This window comes from Epinephelus lanceolatus, chromosome 2 (assembly GCF_041903045.1).
Source record: "Epinephelus lanceolatus isolate andai-2023 chromosome 2, ASM4190304v1, whole genome shotgun sequence".
In the NCBI taxonomy this organism is placed as follows: domain Eukaryota; kingdom Metazoa; phylum Chordata; class Actinopteri; order Perciformes; family Serranidae; genus Epinephelus; species Epinephelus lanceolatus.
Genome location: NC_135735.1, coordinates 20,923,286 through 20,937,274, shown reverse-complemented (window position 1 = coordinate 20,937,274; position 13,989 = coordinate 20,923,286). Strand labels below are relative to the sequence as shown.

Here is a 13,989-nt window from a genome sequence, read left to right as displayed (position 1 = left end):
TTTGTTTCTTCTGGTTGTCCTGTGGTGGTTTTTGCAGTCCATGGCGGTCTGATGTGTTTGTGTTGGAGCAAGCAGGGTGGCTGAGGAACACTCCGGTCTGTCCTCAGAGATCCATGCCTGTCCTCTTCTGTTTCGCCAGGCTGAGAGGCTGCGGGGGTCAGTCTCTTCCTCTCAGACACTGGGCCCTGACGTGCACACACATCGCTAGCCCTCTGCTGTGTTCCAACCTGCTGCAGGCTCTGTTGCACTACTGTTAAGCTAGGCCTGGTGCAGTGTGAACAGAGAGGGCGTCCTCTGGGTATACGGTCTTATAGCCCCAAAACCATCAGTGGCTGGTTCTAGCTTCCTGGTCTGTTCGTCCCATTGAAGATCCACATGATGCACCGCGGCTCCGTTGACGTCTTCTGGGTCAGCGCTGGACTCGGTCTAGTTCTCCTGGCCCACCAGGAGCCCTGGGTCAACAGGGGAGGCTTCTCCTTAGTCCTCCCCCAGGACAGGCACCACGCTTGTTGGGAGAGCTCCTCTCTGATGCCTCCTCCCAGCGGTGGTGGTGGTGGTGGTGGTGGGTCTATTGAAGCAGGGATCAAAAATGAATGCAGAAAATATATCTCTGTCCCCTGTCTCACCGAAACTGAGCGCTGAGGAGTTGTGTCCCGATATCAGAGCCCCAAAGCAAAAACTGTTTCTGCTTCTCACACTCTGATCAAACAAAAGTGTAAAAACTTTGAGGATGAAAGTGCAAGTTGTGTGTTTTCTTTTTCCCCAGTAAAAACATGTTTCCTTCTTCACGGAAGGGAATCCAGAGCAAGTTTTTCATCTTTACTCTTTTTCTATAGAATATAATTTTTTCCTGTCTAAAGTCCTCTTTCAAAACTTGCTAGCCCTTTCCATTCGTTCTGTTCAACGAAGTCTCTTTGAGAAGAAGTGATTCAGACAAAGTTTGCTCTTAATCTGTGAGCGCAGGTGTGTCATGCGGGCAGCAGGACAAAGTCGTCGTTGACATCGACCATTGGCACGTAGAAGGAGGGAACTTCGTTGACGCAGAGGGACTTGTGCCCTGCCGGGTCCAGCTCCTGGACCTTCAACTGCCACTCCATCCTTTGAACTGCATTGAGGGCTGCTGCCTCGTGCTGTTGCCGCATCAACAAACATGTCTGGGGGAGAAGAAACATGGCATAAATCCACTTGGTAAATACACAAGATTATGGTAAACAACAACATAAAGTGAAACACACTATATAAAGAAGGATAACGCCTCTCCACTTCCTTCTACTGTACAAAAATGAAGCCAAAATATCCTGGATATGGGCACTGCCATCTTGAGCTGGTGGTGTAATTTGAAGCCAGACTCTGCACAGTAGCAACCTCAGCGGTATCAAGTTCTCGCCTATACACCTGTCTGACCAACTCCGAGCAGCCGAGCACACCAGCTGGCACACACAGCAGTCAATCATGTCTTCAAACCCATTTTTGAACATATATCAGCGTCATAAGAACTGCCCAAAATAAAAGAGACCATCTTTGGGAAACAGATATTTGACGTCTAATTTGTCTTTTTAGTTTGGCCCGTATCCCATATGTTAACGTGGAGGGGGCGGGGTTTATGACCTATACATCAGGCTTCGATCAAGATGTTTTAGCTTCACTTTTGGGGAGTTGTCATGTTATCTACCTTTACTGTTCAATCAAAAGTATCAATCCCTTTAACCAAAGACATTAAATAACTGCAGAGAGCTGATTTTTACCTTCATGCGGTCATATTTATCGTCCACATCCTGGATCCAGGAAATGAACTGCCGAGCGTTGAAGCGATCTCTCACCGATTTGTTCTCATCACCCTGAGAACACACATCAAGTTACAAAATTTATTAAGTAATGGGTTATGTAATAATTGTCTGCCTCAAATAAAATGTTTAATTGACTTGACGATCAAGTGTGTACTTCAATATTTCCTACCTGGCTCTCTGATGGCATATTGTACACTTCAGAGTCCAACAGCATGGTGCAGGCGCTGAATGGCACAGCCTGATTGGCTATCGTCCTGGCTGCCCTGCAGTGGACCCTTAAAACCTCCTGCTCACATGAAACAATCAGCTTCTCCTGTGGACAGTAAGCAAAAGAGAGAAAGAAAATTAATATGTGACATACAGTTGGGCGTCAGGCTAACTGGTGGGCTGGCTGGTGATGTTAGTAGAGATGGGTCTTGATCAACAAAGCCGCTACATATGTCTCACAGAAATTGTCATCACCTAATTAACGAGAGAGATGAAATAGATTTGTGCCCGCAATTCATTTTGGCTCAGCCTAGAAGTCAGGGGTATGCAGATTTCACTTGCATTTCTATCAAATACAAGCTTTGATCTTTCATCAAAGAAGTGCTCATGGTGTTCTGTGTGCATGTGTGTTGCTGTATGTGTAACAGAAAGGAGCAGAGTGAATTAAGGATAAAGAAAAAGCAGAAAAAGTGTATTTCTTACCCGCTCTATGCTGTGCTGCAACCTGAGCTTCCCTCTCACTGCCTCCTGTTGTCTGAAGAGCTCTTTCAGCGGTTCTGACAGCGATGGAGGTGGGGCAATCTGATGTGCAAACACAACATAGTTTTTAATACATTCTGACCTCTGTTACAACAAACAGTACAAGCTTTGTTAACATTTTATTTAGCCATGTATATCTTTTGAAATGCTTTACTGCCGTTAAGTTACACGTTACCAGAATTAACCTGCTTTAAACCTACTAACTGCTTCAGCTTTATCATGAGGGAACACAGTAAAGACACCATAACTTACCACAGGGATGTGAAGCTTGCTGAGGGGTTTGCCATCCAGCAGGTAGGAGCCGGTGTAGGTCACATATTCAGCGTAACACTGTGGTGCCTGTGGGGTGATGTAGCACAGAATCTTCCTCTTTTCCTCAATCTTCTTCCTGATCTGCAGGTACTCAAAGTACGGGTTGGAACGGTCGCTGTGGTAGGGCTCGATATCGTCCAGCTTGATGGCATTGACCACCACAGCCAAAGTCTGTTGAATCATTTCCCTGGTCTGCTGCATGGCTGTGCTCACCAGCTGGACCTGGACCTGCTGCCCAGCAGAACGTGGAAATTTCCTCTTCCGTGGGTGCTGGGTCTGAGATTCCTCTTCGTCCACGGGGAGAGAGCGACCTTTTGTCGTCCTGCTGATAACCACTGGCGCGGGAGTTGTCACAGGAGCAGGTACAGACACTGCTGGGGTTGTGTTAGAGGAGACAGTGAGCACAGATTCTTTGTCTTTCTTCAGAGCTGGGAAGGAAGAGGCTGAGGTGGGTGTCGGCGTTCTAGTAGGAATCGGGTTAATGGTCACTGTTGGACTGGTCGTTACAGGGGTGGCAGTGGCAGACGAGGTTATTATGCTGGAGGTAGCAGGGACAGCAGCAGCAGAGGGATTGTTCTTGGCGCGATTGCGGGTCATCCTTTGAGGGATTTCATCCACCTTCTTGGGGATATCTACAGTGGCGGAAACAGTGGTCAGGGTTACCGGCGTTAGCTTGGATGTAGTCTCCTGAGTGTCTGGTAGTTCCACTGTGCTGGAGAGGGTGACTGCCACTGGGAGCTGAGGAAGAGGACTGCATGACACAGATTCTGCTACGGGCTCAGACATCTCCTCCTGTCTCACCTCTGACTTGACAGCAGATACTGACTCCATGGGTAACTGCAACGACTCGGTGAGGGAGTGGATCGGTATGTGATGCTGCTGACTGGCATCTGATTTCACAGGTGAGTACAACATGCTGGGTTCCGACTCATCAGGTCCTCCATAAGGTCCTTTTCTTTCCAACATGCCGCCCTGCTGTGTTAGAGACAGAGAGCTGTTAACTGGCAGACTCTGAGGCTCAGGGTCCAACTCTTGCTGGAAGTTGGCATGTGGTGATGGTTCAAGTAAGTCTCGTCCTGTAGGTAAACCTAAGTCTCCAGCAGGGCATGAAGTCTTAGCTAGGCTTGGTAGGTCCACCTCCATTATGTCTGGGTCGTCCCTGTCCGTAATGGTATGTCTAATGTGAGACGGCACAGTCTTGTGCTCATTTAGTTCTGGATCTCGAGACTCAGCTTCTTCTGCCTTGTCTGGTAGTGGTAAGTCAGGCAAGGAGAACGGTCCAAGGTCATCCAGCTCATCTGCATCAGCTGAGAATGGGTCTGCCCACGGCACCACAGGCTCAGGACCCACAGCTGGAGCCATGTGGCTTTCAGTGGTAGCACTGAAGCTGTGCGTGGTCTGTCTGCTGTCTGGTTCGTCACATGTTGTCTCAGTGTCCATCTGCTGACTCTCCTCTATGCCAGGCTTGTTACATTCTTGGAAGAAAGACTCTAGCCTATTGGAGGATGATGAGGTGTTTAAATAGTTGGGTTCCTCATCAATAGCTGTGTCAGGCCTCTCTGGAGAGGGGATCTCAGCCACAGCACCCTTCTCCTCATCAAAGTCCTCTGGTTCCTCTTTGTGCCACCTATTCCATGTAGCATAAGGGGGAGTGACCGAGTGGTGTCCAGACAAGTGCTGCATCTCACTGTCTGAATGGTATGGACTGGTTATTTTGGAGACGGCAGCCTCTATCTCCCCGTAAGTCCTGTGGGGAGATTTAAGGTCCATATCAGGGTTCCAACCCATGCTGTGATCAAAACAGTTCTCTACATGGTTGGGTGCAGGGTGTGCCGGGGAGAGCTCCTGGACCTCTGGCTCCTGCCGGTCTGGAGACTCTGCAGGCCAGCTCTTCCTGAGAGGGTCCTCAACTGGAGGGGAGAAGGAACATGGCTCCCTTGTTTGCTCCGGCTCCTCCACTGCGCAGTGGTCTCCATCAGCTCTCTCATCCAGATCACCATCTTCCTCAAAGTCCTCCTCCTCTTCTTCATCCTCCTCCTCCTCCTCCTCCTCCTCCTCTTCCTCTTCCTGCTCCTGTTCCTCAGTGACAGAGGGAAGATCCGATAGGACCAGGTTAGGCTCACTGTGGTGAGGCTCAGAGATATCATCAATGTCCAGGGGTGGCAAAGCAGCAGGAGCTGGGGTCGGTGGTGCAGCGATGTCGAAGCAGGGCTCCTGGGGGTCTGGCCTGTGAACTGGTGTAGAGGGTTTGGGCAAGAAACTGTTGTACACACTGTCAGGAAGGTGTTCATTGCCCTCAGTGCCAGCAAGAGTTGGTGCAGCCACATCTGGTGTTGGATGGACTGGCTCCCGTCGAGGGGACAACATTCTAATTGGGGAGAAATAGGGAGAAGGCAGGCACTCCAGTCTATCCACAGTTGCTGCTTTGTCCTCTAGAGGTTGGGAGGAAGGTGACGGATCAAATTCAGCTGCTGGATCACTCTGCTGTCGAAGAAACTTGTCAGCCTCAGCCTTGAACTCTTCCTCCAGAGGCCTGCGGACGTCAGAAGACGCAGAACGGCTTACAAGTGGCAGCTGGAGGTTTTTCGCAGGGGTAGGACACGTGCCCTCCTGGAAACTCTGGGAGTTTGAGTACCTGCTGGGTGGACAACAGAAAGACAAAACATAAGAAAATGTCACATTCAACAGAGTACCAAAGTTAAAATCAGGGTTCCCAAAATTTTACCATTGGCGTTTCAAGACTTTCCCATAATATTTGACCCTATTCTCATGACTTTAGTTGAGTAGTTTAAAATGTGTAGGCCTGAATCAGTAGGTATCGCTAGGTTAAGTGTTGATTGTAAATAACTGACATGTTAAAAGCCTCCCACTCAAGCTAACGTTAGCTATCCATCAGTACTAACTGTCAGCAACATTTAGCAATTTACCACACTGACAGTGAATATTCATCTATCTCAGATGCCTCAAATTTCAGTGTTACAGCCTTGGTTAACCTGCTACACAACAGCTATTTGTCATTTTCTGTGACTGCCTGTTTCCCCAAAAGGAGGTACACCCTGGGCGATGACGTGGTGCCAGTCTAGTCTGAACATGTTTTAAAAAACAGCCATAACAATGTATGTTTAAAACTTCACCAATTAATTCCACACCATTTCCAGGCCTGAATCACAGTTTTCTATTTTCATAATTTTTACAGGAATTTCATGATTGTGGGAACCCTGTAAAATAATAAAACAGTACATTTGTAGGTTTTAATACCTTTCAAAGAAGGATGGAGAGCAGGCGTTCATCGACATTGTCATAGCTGACGAGTTCTGGCAGTCCAGCCCATCCAACATAATGTCAGGGTAATCCTCTGCACTACAAGACGGCGTACGTGGAGTCTGCATTACTTCCTCAAAACTGGGGCAGGAGATGACAGATGTTGGCGTGGGGACACCAGTCGGTCTGTTTTGATCTGGCCTGGGAGAGGCAGGGAGGTTCTCCTTCATTTGGTGGCCAGCCAGCCAGTCCTTTGAGTTCTGGCTGTCAGTGGGCTGGAACTTCCTGCTCGGGGACATCATTTGGGCCGGAAGACCGACATCCTTCAGCTTCTTCTCTTTAAGACCAGACTCCAGACTGTTAGATTTCTTTGATGATAGCTCATTGCGGTTTTTCCGTACTTCCTCTGTGGACTTGGTCTTGTCCTTGAGTTTAGGGTCCCCTGACTTGGGTCTCAGCTTCTCCATCTGCTTCATCCTTTCTTTGTGTCTCTTGTGGCGCTCTTCAATCTCCTGGTCTTTGAGACTCAACATCTGACCAAAACTTGTCATCTGATAATCACCATCCACCAAAAGTTTTTCACGTGGACGATTATCTTTCCTCACGGTGTCTTTGGATTGAGTGAGCTTTTCATTTTCATCCTTAGCTTTAGATTTACTATGGTCCATTCTGTTGTCTTTCTCCATAGCATCCCGACTTCTGTCTTTTTTCATGTCAAATTTAGGACTGTCTTCTTTTGACCGGTCTTTCAGGACGGTGACCTGTGGGCTATCTTTCAACCCTGACTTCACATCCTCTTTGGAGTGTTTGAATGACCCAAAGCCATCGATGTACTTATTCTTCTCCTCCTTTATTTTTTCCTTGTGTTTCTCCTTCTTCTTTTTGTCCTTTGTCCTGTCACTGATTACACCGGTTGCTTTATCTTTGTCCTTTTTGGACATTTCTTTTTCAAATTCCAATGTTTTATCAAAGTCGTCATCGCCGTCACCCTTACCTCCGTATGGGAATGTGTAAGGGTCTGCCTCTAGAGGCATGGGCTCTTTCTCAAAAGGTAGACTCTCTCTGCGGCTGTAGGACTCTCTGATCTCCTCTGTCTTGTCACGTTTGTCTCCTTTGTCCTTCTTGACCTTTTCTTTGTCCTTGTCATGGCTTTTCTTGGATGAGGATGAAGAGGAATGTCGATGCCTTTCTTTCTCCCTGAACTTGTCCTGGGGTGTAGATATGGACAGGGAGTCTCTCCTGTCCTCAGTCACATCAGTCAAGCTGATGGAGTCATAGTACGTAGTGAGGACTGGCTCGTGACCTCTGTCAGTGAAACTGTCTGAAGAGATTTCACTGTTCTTGTCATTGGAGTCATCCTTGTAGTCATTCATAGCTTCCTCCTCGAGTTTTTCTAAGAGGGACTTCTCATTCTCACCAGTGCCTTTTGAGGGTTTCCTTTCCTTTGAATGGTCCAGCTTGTCCTTATATTTAGTCTTTGTCTTTTCCTCACTGGTGTCCCTTTTGTCCAGTAGCTTCAGCTTGTTTTTCTTCTCCTGATTTGAGTCCACTGACATTCTGTCTTTTCTTTCCTTGTGTTTTGCATCAACAGAGTCTTTCTTGTCTTTGTTGTGTTTCTCTAGGGAGCCTTTCCTCTCTTTACCTGTGTCAAATGTGGCCTTTTCTTTCTTCTTCTCCTTGTGTTCTTTGTCCTTTGCCTTTTCTGTGTTATGTTTAGCCTCTGCAGAAGATTTTCTTATTTTCTCTGAGGGGAAGTGATCCAGCTCGTCCTGATCAGGTGTTGAGTCTTTTCTGATGGAGTCAGACACAAGTGCAACACCACCATTATAGCTGTCATCATCATCATCACTCTCATCAGTGAAGATGTCAGCTATCTTGTACCACGTTTTCTCCCGGATTTTCTCAGGTTTTCTCTCCTCTTTCTTTACCTCTAAGAAATCCTTCTCCCTGTCAGCGTGTTTGTCTTGGGAGGCCTTTTCTTTCTTGTCCTTGGTCTGTTCTGAAGACAACTTTCGATCTTTGTCTTTGCCATGAGACTCTTTGTGTTTGTCTTTGACTCCCTCCTTCTTGTCTTTGGTGCCTCGGTCTGTGTCCTTTTCCTTGACAGTTTTTTCTGTAGAGCTTTTCTCACTTTTATCCTTCTCCTGATCAGCTCCTCTGTCTTTTATTTTCTCTTTGTGCTTGTCAGCTTTAGTCTTTTCTCGCTTTTCAATACCCTCGCCCTTCTTTTCTTTTTCCTTTCCAGAGTGGTTTCTTTCTCTGTCACACGATTTACCAACAGCATCAATTTCTTTGAAGAAAGTATCATTGCCATATTCATCTCTTATGGATTCCTGCTTGATTTTTATGTCCTTTCTTTCCTTCATGAAGTCATATGAGTCTTTACGGTCTCGGCTGTTGTCTAAAGAGTCCTTGTCTTTTTTGTCTTTGACCGTTTCTGTGGACTCCTTCCGCTTCTTTTCTTTTTCAACGGAGTGACTGGAGTTTAATTTTTGTTTTTCTGACCAGTCCTTTTTCTTTTCATTTGTCTTTTCTGAGGAATCCTTGTCTTTCTTCTTAGAAGTGGCTTCTTTCTCTGATCTTTTCTCATTGTGATCTGATTTTTTGTCCTTGACTTTGTTTTCTTTCCTCCTTGTCTCTTCCTTAACGGTCTCGACAATTAGTTTAACAGCGTTGTTGGCTTTGTATTCCTTATAGGAGACTGGAGCGTCCCAGCTGTCATCTCCACAGAGGGAGGAGTCAGAGGACATCTCAGATCCCCATCTGTCATGATGGTCATCTGAGGCACTGAGCTTCGTGTCCTCTAAGTTGAGGAAACGGTTGTTTACGTCATAACCTTCATACTCAGACTCTTCCTTCTGTGCTTTGTCTTTTTTGCATTTCTCCTTTTCCTCCTTGGTGTTTTTCTCCTTGTCCACTTTTAGATGTTTTTCCTCTTTCTGCTCACTTTTTCTGTCCATCTTTGAGGACTTTTCCTTGGACTTTTTCTTTTTCTCCTCTTTGTGAGCCTTCTGTTTATCCTCCTTGGGCTTCTCCTTCTCCTTGACGTTTCTATCCTTGTCAGACTTTACAGGCTTCTCCCTCTCCTCCTTATTTGTCTTGTCCTTGGTGGAGTCCTTTGTTTTCTTATTTTTCTCCTCTTTTGCTGTTCTGTGCAGATCTTTTCCAGATGACCAATCCTTATCCTCAGACTTACTTTTCGAAAGCCTGTCCTCCTTTTTCGAATGGTCTTTTTCGTGTTTGGATAACTTGACCTTGCTCTCAGCTGGCGATTCTGACTCGACAATTAAGGACTTCTGCCTTGAATCGTCAAAATCAAAAGAATAGCTCTTGACAAATTTCTCATTCATATCTTGATTGAGCACTAGACTGGGGGCTTTGTCCTTTTCCTTATTTTTGTGCTTGTGCTTCACTTTATGCTTTTTCAGCACTTTGCCATCTCCATCAGTTTTGGAGACCGCACTGTCTGCATTGGAGTTTTTAAAGAGCTCTGAATTTTTCTTGTCTACCGTGCTACTGTGCACATTGTTATTCTTCTTTTTGTTCTCCTGTGCTTTCCTCTTAACTTGTTTTACTGACTCTATGCTGGAATCAGCAGAGGAGTAGTCCGACTCACTGGACAGTCTTGTTCTGACTGAATCTGAGAGAGAACTGACGTCTGACCATGTAGGAGATGACACGGTCTTCCAGCCATCTGTCCTCCACTGCTTTGGATGCTGTTCTGCTAATGACGGGACTTGTTTCTGAGAGTTCAAGTTTCCATGGGAAGAGGAGGAGGATGCATTAAAGCCAGTGGAGTCTTTCAGGCTCGTTGCAGAGGAGTCCTTTATACTGTTTGAGCCCTTATCATCCTCACTCTCCATATCTCCACAATCAGAGTCAGATGTACAGAACTTGTCATTGACTTTACCAAACCTCACTTCTTTACTGACATTATTTTTACTCTCCTTCTTCCGCTTCTTTTTGACTTTATTCTTGTCTTTTTGTTGTTTAGAGCTCATGCTGCCAGAGTCTCTAGTCTTGGTATTTGTTTGCTGGGCTTGTTGCCGTGGCGTAGGTGCTGCCGTGAAACACGTCCTATCATCCTCATCTGAACTGTTACTGTCAGAGATGATCCGCCTGACAGTTTTCTTTGGTGTGAGCGAGTTGCTTTTGGAATAAGTTTTGACCTCCATCTTGGGTATGGAGATGAAGCTGTTGGCCTTGGTGACCGGGTCCTTACGGAAGTCTTTTTTCAAGAGGTGTTTATCGTCCACAGGAGGAACACGTTCCTCCTCGTCATCCTCGTCGAATTCGTATTCATCTTTGACGGGTGTGACAGCAGATTTAGGAGGGTCTATGGTTTTTCCTTTCAGCTTCAGCTTCTCAAACTCTGAGTCTGTGTTATTGCCATCAACAGAGCTGGACGGGGCAAACGAGGGGGCATCTTCCTCCTCCGAAGATTCTGCGGAAAGCACAAAGAGGCACGGTCAATACACATTTAATCAAACACTTGCAGCTCAATCTAAAATAATTACTTGCATAATCTGTGACCAAAATTCAATTGAGTGACTGGAGGATTTAATACCTGATGAACTTTCTTCACTTGAAGTGTAAGTGCCTTTCCCCAGCAATAGATTCAACATAGTTGGAGAGTTGGCAACCTTTAACGCCGTTTCACCTCTCCTGTTGCTTTGACGTGGGTCCCCTCCATACCGTAAAAGTAGCTTAACCACCTGAAACAAATTAAATAAGACATTTCATTAATATAAATTGCAGTTTATGAGATGATAATATGAAGTTCCCTTATGATTCAGACTTTAGAGGTCAAAGGTTATAAAGTTAATGTACCACAAGCTTTGTGGATGAGCTTGACAGGCAGCCAGGGTGATCTAGAAACTGACACTCTGCCACCATTTGCTTTTCCATTTTCAGAGTCTTATGATAACTAAATCTATTGTTTTGCCTTATGGAGTTTATGAAATGTATTAATGCCTTTAGTGACTGTGCATTTTTTCTTTTACCTTGAAATGTCCATTGTTGGATGCATCGTGTAGAGGGGTGTCGTCATCCAAACCCTTTGTGTTGACCTCTGCTCCGGCTGCCAGCAGCTGCTTGGCCACATCATAATACCCCCTGTTGCACGCCTCATGCAATGCAGTCCAGCCTAAAAATGAGAAGATGTACTCTGTGAGGTGTGTACACAGCATATGAATGAATATACAGCGCTACATGCACAAAGTAAAGGACGGTCTATGCAAAAAGCCTCTCACCTGCAAAGTCTTTTACATTCACATCAGCTCCCTCGCTGATGAGCTCCTTGATGCGGCGTACCTCTCCACGGATTGCTGCTCTGTGTAGCCGAGTCTCTCCCCTCTCATTCCGTTTGTTCACTTTGTCTTTGGTTTTAGATGCAGAGTTTGGCGTTCCCTTCTGACCCAGACTGGACTGTGACTGGTGCTTTGGTGTTGTGTCTGTAGGTAGGAGATGGACAATCAATGTCAACACAGTTTCCTATGGCACATTTTGTTATTGTTGTTTCTCTCTTGTTTACTATCACCATTATGACAAACTGTTTGTTTTAATGGCTTACAGCCAGAAGGGGGCATTCTCACTCTAGCAATCAGCAGCAGAGCACTTAGACCTACTTCACTTGAGCTCATTTCATCACATTTACAAGATTAAACCCAAGCCTTAATCACATTTACATTATTGAGTTTGCACAGCTATTGTCCCAAATGATATTTGAAACGCACTCACTTAATCTATGCCCATGCCTTCAGGCATGCAACAAAGGAATTAACACACAAATAAAAGTGGCTACGCATTGGTCCTCATCAACCTAATTCTATCCCAAATTTCACCAGTAAGAGAAAAAGTACAATGTTGCAAAAATAATGCTCTTTTAGGTGCCTGATACACTGACGGCGAATGACTTTGTCTACCAACAATAAACATACCACTTGACAGGACATAAGGAGGAAGTGAATACTATGAATAATTATCTAAACGCAAAAATTAACAGAAAATGAAATGCTTGCAGGCCTTGGGCATTTGAAGTCTAATGTTTTGGCTCAGATGTTGAGATTGCACCATGAGTTCCAGATTAATGCAATACCACCAGGAGAACCAGTTTATTTTCCTCAACAGCCCCTTGCTGTATTTCAGAGCAATAATTCCACTACTGTAGATGAATGAGTAAGTGACTGTTGCACTGCTTAAACAAAACAAACACTTTAAGTCTGACAGCCTAGCTGTAATGAGAATTAATGTGGATTAGCTTGTATGATTAGATTGAAATTAAGTACCCGGTTCTGTCCAGACTGAGGCAGGGTGAGACCCCCCCCCCCCCCCCCCCCCCCAAGGGAAAAAAAAAAAAAAAAAAAAAAAGTAGGCAACATGCTCAACCTCCAAAAAATAAACAAAAACAATCAACCCCATGACTCATCCCCTCGAGCCCCTCTTTCTCTTTAAGCCCACCTTCATTACTCTCTGCGACACACACACACACACACACACACACACACACAGACACTGTCTACATATAAAGCTCCCTCCCGTTCCTCTTTCCTTGTCCACCACCCGTCCACAGAGGACGTGGTCTCCATGATAAGCACGCACCTGGACTGTTGACGGACTCCTCAGCTGTCATTTGCATGAGCAAGGCCACCTGCTGCCGCTCAGAGAGGGGGTACCCGGCCCGGATCCCTGGCATCCCCATTCCAAACGGCAAGCCCGCCTTCCGGGTGTTGGTGGGCTCCTTTTTAATGCGCTTCCGCTCTGGACCTGGTTTCTCTGTTACGACAGTGAGAGGAGAGAGGCAATGTTAATGTCATTGGTTTGCACAGATGCACATGTATGCATGTACTTCACAACACATTAATTCACGCACACAATGCCAAATGTAATTCATTGAACCTTGTGGAAGAGTGGGAATACTGTGTGTGTTATTAGTGTTATACCAATAAAAGACATGCATTATTATTGTGAAAATATTCATTGGATATCTTTATTGTCTATTTCTCTCTAGTTTTTTTGCCACATCCTTATATATTTTTTCCAACAAAACAAAAAAACTTTATTTCTTAAATATGACATCTAAGCTAAGACAATCACCAATATTTCCGTTACAATAACCGTCTTCTACAATTGTGAATTGTCAAAAGCACACTAAATATATCAAAACAGTAGTACTTATTTTAAATGTTTTTTTTTTAAATAAAAATCCCAGTCAATGAAAAATCAATAATAATAACAAAGGCCCTACACATGTAGTGTGTTTACTGGTATCTGATTACTTTGTCTGACCAAAAGACAATAAAGCAAAAAGTATTCAAGCTGCAATAAAATGGATTTCTCAACAACACACAAATGCCCCTGCAAAACATCAGGTAGTTTCCATACCTATCACCTAAAAACACCTCTGTAAAAAAGAAACTAAACATACTTGCTGACACACTGCATACATATGTATAGTAATAGGATAGAGGTTTGGTGGTAGCTGGGGGTGACTTCTGTGTTATTACCCGGCTGCCCCTGAGGAAGGGAGGGGCCAGCGAGCAGTGTGTTTATGTCTGTCTGTCTCCAAACCAATCAGTCTGAATCGAGAAGAGAGGAAAGAGGGTGTGACTTGGCAGGCCCATGGTTATTACGAAATAGTCGGTTTACATTTCAATTCAACATGGCCTTGCCAAGGTCACCACATGCCTGCCTGTGTGCCTGCCAGGCTGACTGGAGACATGGTGCTACTGGACAAAAGCAGCTGCTCCACAAAGACACACCCAGCAATTATTTTCAGTGGCAACATACCATGTGATGACCCTTACGGAGGGTGAAACTACACATGACTGTAACACTTCATCACTGTGGGGGAACGACTCCCACTGCAAGAAAAATCGCGAGC

General features: G+C 45.3%; 1 protein-coding gene across 2 annotated transcripts in view; it reads right to left on the bottom strand.

The window, feature by feature from the left end:
* Positions 1-818: 818 nt before the first annotated feature.
* ankrd11 (ankyrin repeat domain 11) overlaps positions 819-13,989 on the bottom strand; it is a 117,283-nt gene continuing 104,112 nt past the window's right edge. The window contains exons 5-14 of one of the 2 annotated variants that reach the window (XM_033625933.2): positions 12,708-12,881; positions 11,360-11,560; positions 11,111-11,253; positions 10,675-10,822; positions 6,105-10,551; positions 2,787-5,484; positions 2,478-2,576; positions 1,957-2,100; positions 1,746-1,838; positions 819-1,154 (exon numbers count right to left, since the gene is read on the bottom strand). In XM_033625933.2, the coding sequence (XP_033481824.2) occupies positions 969-1,154; positions 1,746-1,838; positions 1,957-2,100; positions 2,478-2,576; positions 2,787-5,484; positions 6,105-10,551; positions 10,675-10,822; positions 11,111-11,253; positions 11,360-11,560; positions 12,708-12,881 (8,333 nt within the window). In that variant the 3' untranslated portion in view covers positions 819-968. The remainder of the gene's footprint in view (positions 1,155-1,745; positions 1,839-1,956; positions 2,101-2,477; positions 2,577-2,786; positions 5,485-6,104; positions 10,552-10,674; positions 10,823-11,110; positions 11,254-11,359; positions 11,561-12,707; positions 12,882-13,989) is intronic. The other variant, XM_033625942.2, reaches the window with a different exon arrangement.